General features: G+C 38.4%; 1 protein-coding gene across 1 annotated transcript; it reads left to right on the top strand.

Annotated features, from left to right (window-relative positions):
* Positions 1-8383: 8383 nt before the first annotated feature.
* On the top strand, positions 8384-10567 carry LOC148875247 (fe(2+) transport protein 1-like). The gene is made up of 2 exons (XM_088966660.1): positions 8384-9059; positions 9979-10567. The coding sequence occupies exons 1-2, from the start codon at positions 8457-8459 to the stop codon at positions 10432-10434; spliced, it is 1059 nt and encodes a 352-aa protein (XP_088822786.1). The 5' UTR covers positions 8384-8456; the 3' UTR covers positions 10435-10567.
* The last annotated feature ends 2381 nt before the right edge of the window (positions 10568-12948 follow it).

Genomic DNA, 12948 nt, shown 5'->3' with positions numbered 1-12948 from the left:
TGTGCAGATTTTATTTCTGGTGGTCAGAATAATTTTTGTTTTTTGTTGGGATAGTAAGAGCTATAAATTGTCTTGTTCCTCTTAAGAAGCTGTTCAACCTAAAAGCTTAAAGCTGATTTATAGAATGGAAAACACAGATCTACTCATACGTTGTGTTTAATTTTAATTAATTATACATGGGGACGACAAGGATCAGGTTTTTATTCTCTAACAGTTCCCATCAACAAATTTTGACAAGCTTCACATACATAGAAAGTCTAAATGCGTGTTGACTTCACGTCAATCAATACCTGATGAAACATAATGATATACATCAATATGCTTTTTCGCTTGATAGGTTATGAACGTAAATTGGGTTACAGTAGAAGGTGGACGGGTGTCGATATTCAATTCAACCCTATGCAAGTAATGTTGTCAAATTTGTGTAGTTCTGAGTCTTCTGACGGTTTTGGTGCTTTTTATTGCTTCTGCTTGCGGTCTTTTCAGAATTGAGACAATACACAGCCATTTGGAACAAGTTATCAGACAGTGGTGTTTGAAATCTTATTATATATTAAAGCTCTTAATGGAGAGTGATGTTTTCGTTAGATGGAATTGGTGATGGTTGGTAGATAAGATTTTGACTTTTATGGGATTGCCAGAAGATTTGTTAAGAGATGTGGGAATAGGGCTGCAACCTGGGCTGGGTTAACCCAAACCCAACCCAAAAAAGTCGGGTTGGGTTGGGTTAGCGATTGGGTTAAGGTTAGGGTTGACCCGACGACCCTACCGTTGCTATGCACATACGGATACTTCTTCTTAACTCTTAATCACCAATCCTAATGACAAACTGTTAATATTTCTGATTTCATAATTTCAGATCTTCAACAGGAGATAAACTATAATTCATAACAGACACTTTATCATTTGAAAATTTCCTTCTTTCACCTTGTACTAAAAGAAACAATAAAATCATCAAACTGGTAAATACCAACAAAAAATTATGGTTAATATATGGTCATAAAAGTTTAAAAGTTGAGTTTGGTTTTCTAATCTAAGGTAAAGAATTTGAGAGATCTTATAAAATTTTAAAAGGATGGGAGAAAGATTTGGATTGGGCTTGAGTTGAGGGATTTTAGGTTGGGTTAGGGTTAGGATTGATGAATAGATGGATTTAAAAGTCAGGTTTGGTTAGAGGTTCATAACCTTGGGTTGGACTAGGGTTGACCTCAAGCCGACTTAACTGGCTTTTAACAATTAACATTAGTAAAATTTTGTAAAGGAAAGATAGCTTTGTTTAACAATTAACAATTTAACATTTTGTTGGGTCTACCCGATAGAAATAAATTGACGGAACAGAGCATGCCAATTCTGTTTTTGTGGTTTGTGTCCCAATTGGGTCAGGATCAGTTCTTGTTCATCCAAACTGATAATAAAGGTTCTTTTTTGGGAACAGAAACTGATGATAAAATTAATAATATCTAAAGGTTTCTGGTTTTCTGTCATGTTATATGTCTAATAATTTTGGTTTAAAACATTTGATTTATCAATATATAAACGTCTTATTATTCATTGTCATTTTAATTAAATTAAGGTTATATTATAAAACGTGAAATTCCGAAATATTATTACAAATTTATAAGAAGCAATTATAGATCTCAAACATAATCGGGTATTTTTACCAAAAAAAGGGGTATAATCGCAATTAATGATTGATTTGGTTGTGAGTCCAGTTTATAGAACCGATTAATAATCAGACCCAACCACTCTCAGCTCTAGTTCCCCGAGGAGATCTGATGAGTATCATTCTTGCACATTTGTATTTTTATCTTTAACCTTTTTTTTTTTTATAAATTGATTTGTTTATAAGAATTCAGTTTGGATCTCCAACCCACAAGAAACCTACCCACTCCTATTCATGCTTAGGGGTGAATATTCGATTTATATGGTTAAAAACCAGATCGAATAAATCAAAAATTTTAAAATTGAATTAAAAAAAATAAAAAATGAACTGAAATCGAATTATAGAAAAATCAAAATAATTGAAATTTTCGATTTGGTTTTCAATTAAAACTGAATTTTAATAATGTATATTATATATTATAACATATAACATATATTATGACAATAAATTTCTTTATATTATATATTAATATACAACTAATATAATATATTATACATTATACGTTACATGTTATATATTATATACCAAAGTTTGGTTAATTTGATTTATTTGGTTAATCAAATGTCTAATTCTAAAAACTGAAACCAAATTAATTGAACCAAACTAACCAAAATTTGAAAAACTGAATTGGAAAAACCAAAACCAAAATTTTCGGTTTGGTTTTTGGTTTTAACTGAATTATGCTCACCCCTACCCACACCTCACTACAATTGTACATTGAGTGTTGGGATTAAAATCCCTTGTTAACAGTGTGCAAATTAGCAATATAACTGGCAAAGGAGAAATACTAAGTAATGTCCAATGAGAAAAAATAATAAAAAATCACAAGAGAAATAATACACTAGGATTTTTAACATAAAATACCTCTCCAATGTGAAGAAGAAAAACCACGGGGTATTAACCCAAAAAACTTCTACTATCAACAAAATAATGGAAATTGCAACTTTTCTAGTTTCAAATAGAGGATAACAACTTTAAGGGATAACAACATCTCTGGGATACACAAGAACACTGATCAAACAAGATGTATTTTAATTAACAAAACTTGAGAAAAACCTCATCAAACAAAGTTTTCAAATCCTCTCTAACACTATTGTTGAAGAGCCAAGAAAATCCACCAAAAGCCTTGATTGAATAAGTGTGAAACAATAACTAAAACAGTTCATTGAAGTGCTATTGTTCACGTAGTAAGAAGCTTGAATCTTTTTTTTTTTTTTCTGTTGTAAAAGGGGAATTACCTTTTTTCCATTCTCTTTTTCTCTTTTTCTTTTCAAAAGAGGATACCAACGTAAGTGTCTAAGATGACAAGAGACTCTTCTCACCAAGACAAAAGTAACGCTTGTGAAAAAAGCCAAAGGATAGTGGAAAGTGGGTCCCACCATCCACTAATATAGAAGTAAGACAAGACAATTTGTTTCATTCTAACTATGATAGAATATCAACAATCCTAATTTTATTTTGTCTTTCTTTTAAGCTTTCTCAAGATAGGTGTTGGACAAGAGACCCCAACACATGAGTGGGTCACACTTTCACAAGAATGGAGAAACCCAACATTAAGAACATTTATTGTATTTGTGTGTTACCATTCATGGGGAAATGTTTCAAATATAAAACTATAGTGTCATGTGGATAGGAAATCTAATTTGGGTTGGTTTGTGGGAATAGAGAATCATAATCCAAATGACCTATTCCAATTCCAAACATTTGGTTGACAGAATGGCCATTCCGTCCCCTTCCTTGGGAATGAGATCCCATTCCAGTTGATTCTGATTTTCATTTGAGCCAAATAGGTTATAGGAGTGGACCATTTTGATTCTGATTTCCATTTGAAAGAAAGATGTTATAGGAATGGACCATTAAATGAATTTATTTTTCAAAAAAAATGTTAACTAAAAATTTTAGGGATTTGGGTTCCCACGGGGGACCCGTCCCTATCAAGGATTGGGGATGGAGGACAACTTTTATCCCTAACAGGAATCAGGGTTGGAGACGGGGGTTTATTCTAAAATCAGGTTGGGGATGGATCCTCGCCCCAAACCCACCCCATTGCCATTCCTGAACACGACACAAGAAAAATAGTTTTAGAGATGAAAATAAAGATAAGAGCCTCAAAGGAGAATGAACTCACCTCACCTCACGTATCTGTAACAGTGTTTTCTCATGTCGGCCAATCAGATCATCCCATGCCAAAGTGTCATGGGGCTAGTTGTTGGGGCCCCATGCGACACCTGAATGCATCAAGTAAGCCTAAGCAACAAAACAACAACACAAGAAAAGGCAACAAGAAGGCACATGAATTAGCCAAAAGGCTATTTGTATGACATAAATTGATGGTAAGCACGAGCACACAAGTTTGTGTCGAGGGGACCTCATGCTTAACCTTTACACGGTATTGGCACAATCAACTATCTACCTCCTTTCAAAGAGTAAGTTAAGATTTTGGGGGAGTGGCAAAAGGAAACATCAAAATGTTGTAAAATCATACTACATAATTACAATATTGCCATCGGCATCTCCCTTACAAAATACATAGATAACCCCACCCAAGACACACTTATGACATGTTGAAGGTGTGCTACAAGCATGGTGGATGACACTTGTGGGAGTGATGAAGAGTTCACTTGTGACAGCCTTCCCCACTCAATTCAATCTTCGTCCTTGAAAATTGGCATCTACTTGTTGCATGGATTTGTTGTTGGCGATGAAGGATTCTTCAACTGTTCCACAAACTTCATCTCTTCCAAGGCTTGGGCTTAAGATTGAATGGTAGGCTTGAAGGTGTTCACTAATTAAGGGAACCCTGTGGCTATGTTGTTGGTTAAGTCTCTTCCTGGCTGCTTCAAGGTAGGACAAAGGACAGTCCAGCTTGGTTGAAGAGAAAGTTGGGGCCAAGTTTAGGTCAAAATGAGTTTTTGGATTGTTGGGGCATTGGTTCCCATGATGATTTATCCCCCAAGGATGGCTCCTTACAAGGTTCCTACGAGGGTTGGCATGAGGAATGTTGTGGCAAGGGTACCTATGGTACTCACTCTCCTCGATAGTGATTGTGATGGAAATTGTTGTGGCTAAGAATGGCCTTGGGTCTTCTTGGCATCTCCTGTGTTGGTTGCTTGCTATGTTGGTGCTGATGCTGATGCTGTTGTTGGGGCTAGCACGACTTCTGTGGAGACTGCTTCTTTATGGTGACTTCATGACCTGTTCTTGCATTGGTGTTGTGTGCTGGAGAGGGGACCTTCTTCATTGTTGTTGGCATGGCGTTTGCTCTACGGGTGGTTGTTTCTTAGTACAGTTGCAAGGCTGAAAGTTGCTTCCCATGTATCTCGAGTGTTGTTGTCATTGGGATCATGCAAGGGGAATTCTAGACCAAGATGAGTAGTCGAGGTGTGGCATGAGGGGTGCTTCTACCTGTGTTAGAAACTCCACTCCAAAGACAACTTGAAAATCATCCAAGGGAACCATGGATAAACTGATTTTGCCTTTCCATGGTTCCACTTATAGCTCAACTCCACGGGCCATGCCTTCTACTACCTTGGCCCCCGAATTAGCCGCCTTGACCCACCTTGTTTGTTTGGTGGTGGCCAAATCGAATCGCTTTGCCTCCGCAAGGGAGATGAAGTTGTGAGTGGTCCCGATATTCACCAAGGCTTGGGTCGGCCTTCTGTTGAGGGTGATGTCTACATATTTCAGCCCCTTGTAGGCTTTGTTGGGCCACTTGGATGTGGCATTTTTCTTTACAATGGCATTTATAAGTTGGAGGGCACCTATTCTTGGTGCCTGTGTGGACTTCTCCTCATCACTCTCTTCATCATCACTAAGTTTGACGGTGAGGACATTGATTTTCTTACACATGGGATAGTCGCTAGTCTAGTGCATTTCATTGCGAATGAAACAAGGTGCGGAAGGAGTTGCAGGTCCCCTAATGTATTGATGGCCTTGATAGCTTTGGGCTCCCTATGGCTTCTTTGCTTGTTGGTAATTGTTAGGCTTCTTGGGGTACACTTGTTTCTCCTGTGGGGTGGTTGACTGTTGGTCTCCCCGACTCAAACTCATGGTACGTGGGTTGAATGGCTTTTGGTCTCCTTCATCAAGTGTCCTTAGATCAACAAGTTGTTCAACTACGACCATGATTGTGGCGAGGTCCTTTACCCCACATCGTTGAAGCTTGAGCTCAGCCCATGGCTTGAGACTATCCATGAAATTGAACAAGAGGTTTGTCAACACAAATTTCGTGTACTTGATTAACACAAAATATTGAGACAAATTACAAAAATAAATTTTGTAATAAAGGAAAATACAAGAGAATGAACTCTCTTTGATTTCTGTATGTGAACAATCTCTGATTAATGGTCGAATTCGATGAAGACGAGGGTCGTTGGCGTGTTTCTCGTACTTCTTGAAGTGTTGATACAGATTTCCTTAATTTTGGTACTTTTGGAGATTTAATGTAGATTTCTTCACACTGAGTTTCGTGCTTGATCGGCTATGAAGGATGCTTCTCTAAGAAGGGCCCTTTTATGGTGGTTTGATCTTCTTGGAGAGCTTGAATCAAAGTGTCTTGTAGAGAAAGAAGAAGCTTTTCCCTTCTTTCTTCTCTCCTGATCTTGTATTTGCTAGAGTTTGTAGGAGCTTGTGGTTGCTTGAAATCTTCAGTGTTGGTGTCTGAGAGCTTCTTGCAAATGTGCTTGTGAAAAAGATGAGCTCTTTCTTCTTAGGCAAGGCTATTTATAGCTAACGATTAAGGTTGCCACCTCACCCCACTTTGTTAAGCAATCCCATGTGAGTGGAGTGTTGGGTTATGGTTAACTCCCATACATGCACCATTATATAGGAGTTAGTGGTCTTGCCAATAGGACCACCCTATTATAATAGGGCATGGGCCATATTGGACTTAGTACACTTGGATCCTTGGGCCATTAAGTCATATTTATGTAGATTTGGGCCTGGGCCTTGGGCCCATGGAGGTCCATATTAACTTGAGAGGGCTACCATGTATATTAAGCCTATTTATTTGGCTTAAATACTCGCATGTCTACAAGGTCCTTATTAGACATGCCATGTTTGAATTTAGGGGAAGAATTGCCACTTGATCTCATGCTTGAATTCAACCCAGGTGTTAATGGTGTGCATGCCATGCTCAATGTCTTGCCAACACCTATGTCATCATTAATGCCAATGGCAGAAAAATATTGGTCTAATTGCCACAAGAAATTGTCAAGTTCCCGAGCATCCCATGTACCCGAATAGGGTGTTGGTTGACAAATCTTGATGTTCATGGGAGCTGGGGTAGATGATGTGCTAGTAGAGTTAGCCACCACCCTTTTTAGGAGCGTCATCTCGTCCTGTTGTGCTTGAAACTAGTATAGCTTGCCTTGTAGGCTACTTTGGGAAGGCCCAGCTTCCAAATATTGTAAGTGGCCATGGATCTCTTTGAAGGTGCCATTGAATTGTCCTTCGAGCTCCACCACGTGTTGTCGACCCGGCCTTGGGTTTCACCTACTATTGCTTCACAACATAGGATAGACATGTCTACGCTTGCTAGTTGATCGACTGATTTGTCATGCTTGCTAGCTTTAGTTGTGCGGCCCTTTGGGGCTTGTGTTTTGGAGGGTTCATCGAGTGGTGCATCATTGGTGTCGTGGGCTTGGGATAGCCCATGTGAGATCTCACCAGTGATGTCACGATTGCTCTTTATTGTGCGTGCTAAACGAGAGTCAATTGACAAGGTCCAATGTGTGGAGCTCCTGCTCTAATACCATCTGTCACGGGGCTAGTAGTCGTGGCCTTGTATGGCACCCAAATGCGTTGAGTAAGCTTAAGCGACACAACAACATAAGAAAAGGCAACAAAATGACGTGCGAATTAATAAAGGCTATTTGTATTGCATTAATTGATGGTAAGCACAAGCACACAAGTTTGTGTCGATTCGTGCTTAAGCTTTACACAGTATTGGCACACTTAACTATCTATCTTCCCTTAAAGAGTAAGTTAAAGTTTTGTAAAAGTGACAAAATGAAACATCAAAATGATAAAAAATTATACTACATAATTACAATATTGCCATTGACATCCCCTTGCAAAATACATAGATAACCCCATTCAAAACACACTCATGACGGAGTTTCAATATCCTGCCCATGAGAACTGTGGCCACATTTGCCTACATAACCTTGCAACCACATATGAAGAATATCTATTCTTCTACATAGTATTATGCATGCGGAGATATTCTCAATTCACATAAGTGAGTAGACGTGGGCATGAGATCCCGCGTCCTCATGACGTGTTGAAAGCGTACTACAGGCATGATGGATGGTACTTGTGGGCGTGGCAAAGAATTCACTTGTGACAAAAGGGTAATCGACAGGGACCTTAATCCGATGTGGGATCATATAATCGGTCGTTGGTAGCACGCACTCACTCAGAGGCAACGTGCCATGTGGGACAGCACTTCATATTTTTAAGTTCCAGCATGTGCTGGGCAAAGGCTCCACAAGTCAAACACGAGTTTGGTTGTACATTTCTCCATTTTCACCCAATACCCCTACTAAATCACAAATTTTACACAATCTCGTAACCACAATAATCGTAATTCAATTAGCCAATGAGGGAAACCCAGTAAAAAAAATTGTAAAATTCTAAGCTTTTTGACGGTTAAGCTCAAATCCCAACCTATTTGAGTCCCCAATCTGTTAATCTTCCTAACAGATTCTGCGAAAACAATTCCTCATCCCTTCAAATAGAGGTCACAGTATGTGTACATTGTCCAATAAACAAAACCTTTCTGCAGCTAGCTATGGTCTCTCGTTCTAAGCTTTCTCTCATTCTCTTTTTCATTCTCTCTTCCGCATTACTGACCTCTGGTGCTTCAGATGCCGGAAGTCCGTCGGAATGTGGGCCGGGATCCATGGGTATTTGCTACAACAAGTCAGAGGCTCTAAGGCTGAAGATCATAGCCATTGCTGCTATACTGATCACTAGCATGATAGGTGTGTGTCTTCCTCTCTTCTCACGCTCTGTACCTCTTCTTCAACCCAACGGAGATTTGTTTGTATTGGTTAAAGCATTTGCATCGGGAGTGATTCTCGCAACTGGATACATGCACGTAATGCCCGACTCATTCGATTGCTTGAGATCGTTGTGTTTGCCTGAGAATCCCTGGAGGAAATTCCCGTTCACTACTTTTGTGGCTATGTTATCTGCTACATTAACTCTAATGGTAGATTCATTTGCATCGAGCTATTACAAGAAATGTTGTTTGGACGAGAGCGTTGCAGGAATTGTTGAACCCGTGAATGGTGCTGTTGATTCAGAGAATGCTTTGCATTGCCATGTGAGAAATAACAAGAGAGATGAAGAAGCCACCATGCAATTATTAAGAAATCGCATAATTGCTGAGGTTCATTTCCTTCTTACTTTTCGATTTATTTGTTTTCATTTTGTGATTTTGTGACAGACAAAAAAAAAAAAAAGATTTAAACAGTAATGTAAATTAGAATGTCTGAATAGACTATCAAATCCACTCCATCAAAAGAAAGTCATCCAAACCATGGTTCTCAAAACCGGATCGGACCGGACGATCGAACCGGAAAAACTGGATATTTACAAAAAACGTTGATTTGGTTAGCAAACCGTTGACCCAGGTGATTGAACTGTTTAATGGTTTTGACCGCTCTTTTTTTGTCAGAACAGGCTGATCGTTCAATTTGAAGGGTCGAACCGTTCAACCCAAGAACCGGACCCTGACTGATTCGTTATCCGGATCAGTTTTAAAAACTTTGATCCAAACTGCGATGTGCCTCTCTCTCTCTCTCTCTCTCTCTCTCAAAAGAATAATATTATATGTCCCACTTACAAGCTCAACACAATTGGCTAATCATCTCTCATTTACACAATTCAAAGTTTAAACCTCCAAGGTAAAATGTTAAATAGCAGAAAGGAAAAAGATTTGATCATTGTTTAATCTTTAATTTTAGGGATTGTTTTTTATTTGGATTTTCATTGATTAAGCATGTGTTTTTTTTTTTAGATTTATATAAAATTCATGAAAATTTTAATAATAACTTTTAGGAAAATTTTAATAAGATACTTGGCATCTCCGAGGTGGATAAATAACTTTCGTGTTGCCAATACTTATATAAAACAAAAATACCCTTTTTAATAATAATATTTTTATAATTAAAATAATAATTATCTTATTTACCTAAAAAATAAAAGAACATGAACAAATGCCTTCCTGAAAAACGAATAGGGCCTTAAGTTAAAGTAGGAGCTTTTCATATGTAATTTTAAAAGTAACCACGACATACTATGTACAGGTTCTGGAAATGGGCATTATAGTCCACTCAATAGTGATTGGGCTCTCGTTGGGCGCCTCTCAAAATCCATGCACAATCAAACCACTCGTGGCAGCTCTTTGCTTCCATCAAATGTTTGAAGGAATGGGGCTTGGTGGATGTATATTGCAGGCTGAATACGGGAACAAGATTAAAGCAATCATGGTGTTCTTCTTCTCAGCTACAACTCCATTTGGAATTGCACTTGGGATTGCTTTATCACATGTCTACAGTGACACCAGCCCAACGGCTCTCATCGTGGTGGGACTATTGAACGCATCATCGGCTGGCCTATTGAATTACATGGCATTGGTGGATCTATTAGCCCATGATTTTATGGGGCCCAAGCTGCAAAGTAGCGTCAAGCTTCAATTATGGGCTTACTTGGCTGTTTTGTTAGGTGCTGGTGGAATGTCACTAATGGCAAAATGGGCCTGATAAAGATAGTTCCACGTCAAGGAGAAGATTTTAGACAGTGTTAATTTTTTTTGTTTTTAGTAAAACCCCAAATGTGCTATATAAGCTGGGGAGTAGCATGTCTTCAAGAATTAAAAAAAGGGAAATTCCAGATTAGTATCCTGTACTTTGGACTTAGTGTTATTTTAGTCTATGAACTTTAAAACGTGTCAATCCAGCATTCAAACTTTCAAAATGTGCCAATTTAGTATCTACAGTTAATCATCCGTCAGTTATGTATATCATGTGACATCGTGTACAATTTAAAACTTTTAAAATTGTCGAAACTACCTTTCAAAATAAAACACTGTTCATCATCTCCTTTCTTGAAAAGTTGAAACTGAGTAGAGTTTTGCATAATGGTAATGCTCACAACCATTAAACCTGGTTGTGGCATAATGGTGGACACCGGAATGATAATGCTCGCCGGCTATGGACACCAGGAAACACACTTCCTAAGACAACGGTGGCTCTGAAAGCTCCCTATATCTTGTAAACAAAATACTGAACAAAGAAGAATATACCAAAGAGTGATGTGTTGTTTCTCACTCTGAATGGGACTGGCTGCTATCGAACTCAGCCATGTCTTATTTCAACTAATCTGCATTGGCTGCAAGAGTCGTGTTACTCTATGCTCCATGTAGACTTATTTGTTAGAGAATAAGCCACCATCTCCCTCTCTTTCCATTGTTCTGACAAGATTGTAATTGATAGAAAAAAAAAAAAAAAAAACCAGTCACATCTTATGACAGATTTTGTAAACCAAACGTGTTCTTCATGCACATAAGACTATGTTATTGTACTAGGTTGAAATCGAGTGATAAAGAGATTAACAACCACTCTCTGGATAGATTAAAATGGGTTTGTTTTGATAATAACAATCGGGGAGCTCTGAATATTTGAATATATTGTATCATTGTTGTCATCATTGTTGTGATGAAACTAAGTGATAGAGAGATTAACAACCATTAGTGATGGTGCGTGGTTTGGTCACTTCCTACCGGATGGTAGTTCAGACATTGGTCTGCTTATGTGGATGGTCGAACTACAAGGAAACACTACTAGAGGACCCAAGGTGCTTTATCCGATGTGGGCACTTCGATGCTTAACTTAGCAAAGAGTGTGGTAGCGAGCTTGAATGCTTGTGAATAAGGGAGCTAGAGAGCTAAATCACACGTACCTTATGAGGTTGGAGGTAATGCCCTTATATAGGTGAGTTGCCATAGGCCTCACGAAACATATTCGAGATCCTTGGCTCATGCTACCCAGAATCTGTTTTGCATTCGAAGATGGACTTCGTATGAGCCGATAAGGCTTATTGGGTCCGTCCGATCCGAGCGATGTGGTATCAGAAAAGGTTGGAGACAACTAGCTTCTAGAAGTGGGCTATGTGGCACCTCAGAAGGTCAGGACACCACGAGCTGCTCGGACCTCAACCTTAGTCAAGGTACTTGAGATACCCAAGCTGACTTGGCTAGTTGAGGTAGTAGAAAGTGTTTGAGTTTTCATCTAGTCATCAGGTTGCCCCACGTGTCCGCATGCTAATAGGTTAGGGCCTCATCAATTAGACTGTCTCAAGAGGAGGTTGCCATGGCTCATTAGATTGATGTAAAGAAGTCATGGAGCCGTTTAATTTCAGTATGGTGTAGGATGAGCATTCTCTCATGAGAGTGCCCCTCTTCTCTAACAGTTTATTCTCTAATAGAGTGACCCCCTTCTCTAATAGTCATCAAGTCACTCTACATGTATGCATGCTAATAGGTTGGGGCCCCATCAATTAGATTGTCTCAAGAGGAGGTTAACATGGCTCATTAGATTGATGTAAAGAAGTCATGGAGCCAATTAATTTCAGTATGATGTATGATGGGCATTCTCTCATGAGAGTGACCCCCTTCTCTAACAGTTTCTTTAGGCACTCTCCTTTTTAATTATTTGCATTTCTTTTAGTTACTCTCTATTTTATAATTTGGTGATATAGGTCATCTGTGATGTTAGGTCTTCACTTCGTTGTTAATGTCAGTAACTTGTAAGTCTTCTTGGACATCTCAATGGAGGAAGAATGGAAATTTCTCATCTTCTAATTTGGGTTTTACAGAGTCAACTTTCAATTGATAGGACGAATGGACGATTGTTTTTGGGATGTTGGTCGGATAGGTTGGATTTTTTATCATCTAACGAGTGTGGAACAAAGATCAAAGAAAGAGAGGTTGGATTGTTGATCATCTAATGGGTGTGGAATAAAAATCAAAGAAAGTGAGTATAAAGAATAAAAGAGATGGTTTAGACTTCTCATAAGGGCATTTGGTTGGTTGATAAAGAAAATTAGATGACACCCGATGGATATTTCTATCTTTTCAAATGCTACTTAATGGCATTAAATTACTAAATTAGCACCAAATTATACAAAAATCTCAAATGAGAGGAAACATCAACGAAAAGAGAGTGCAAGATAACCAATCAACAACTTAATTTGCTTTATGATAAACATGTTGATAG

This window comes from Nelumbo lutea, chromosome 1 (genome assembly GCF_056320005.1).
Source record: "Nelumbo lutea isolate HS-2025 chromosome 1, American lotus-T2T, whole genome shotgun sequence".
Classification (NCBI taxonomy): domain Eukaryota; kingdom Viridiplantae; phylum Streptophyta; class Magnoliopsida; order Proteales; family Nelumbonaceae; genus Nelumbo; species Nelumbo lutea.
Note: the sequence above shows the minus strand (reverse complement) of the source record. Positions and strands in the feature narration are given on the sequence as shown.

Excerpts from the sequence above, each read along its gene's own strand:
- LOC148875247 (XM_088966660.1), top strand. The coding sequence starts at position 8,457 with ATGGTCTCTCGTTCTAAGCTTTCTCTCATTCTCTTTTTCATTCTCTCT. Across the intron at positions 9,060-9,978 it reads GAAATCGCATAATTGCTGAG|GTTCTGGAAATGGGCATTAT; the intron begins GTTCATTTCCTT and ends TACTATGTACAG.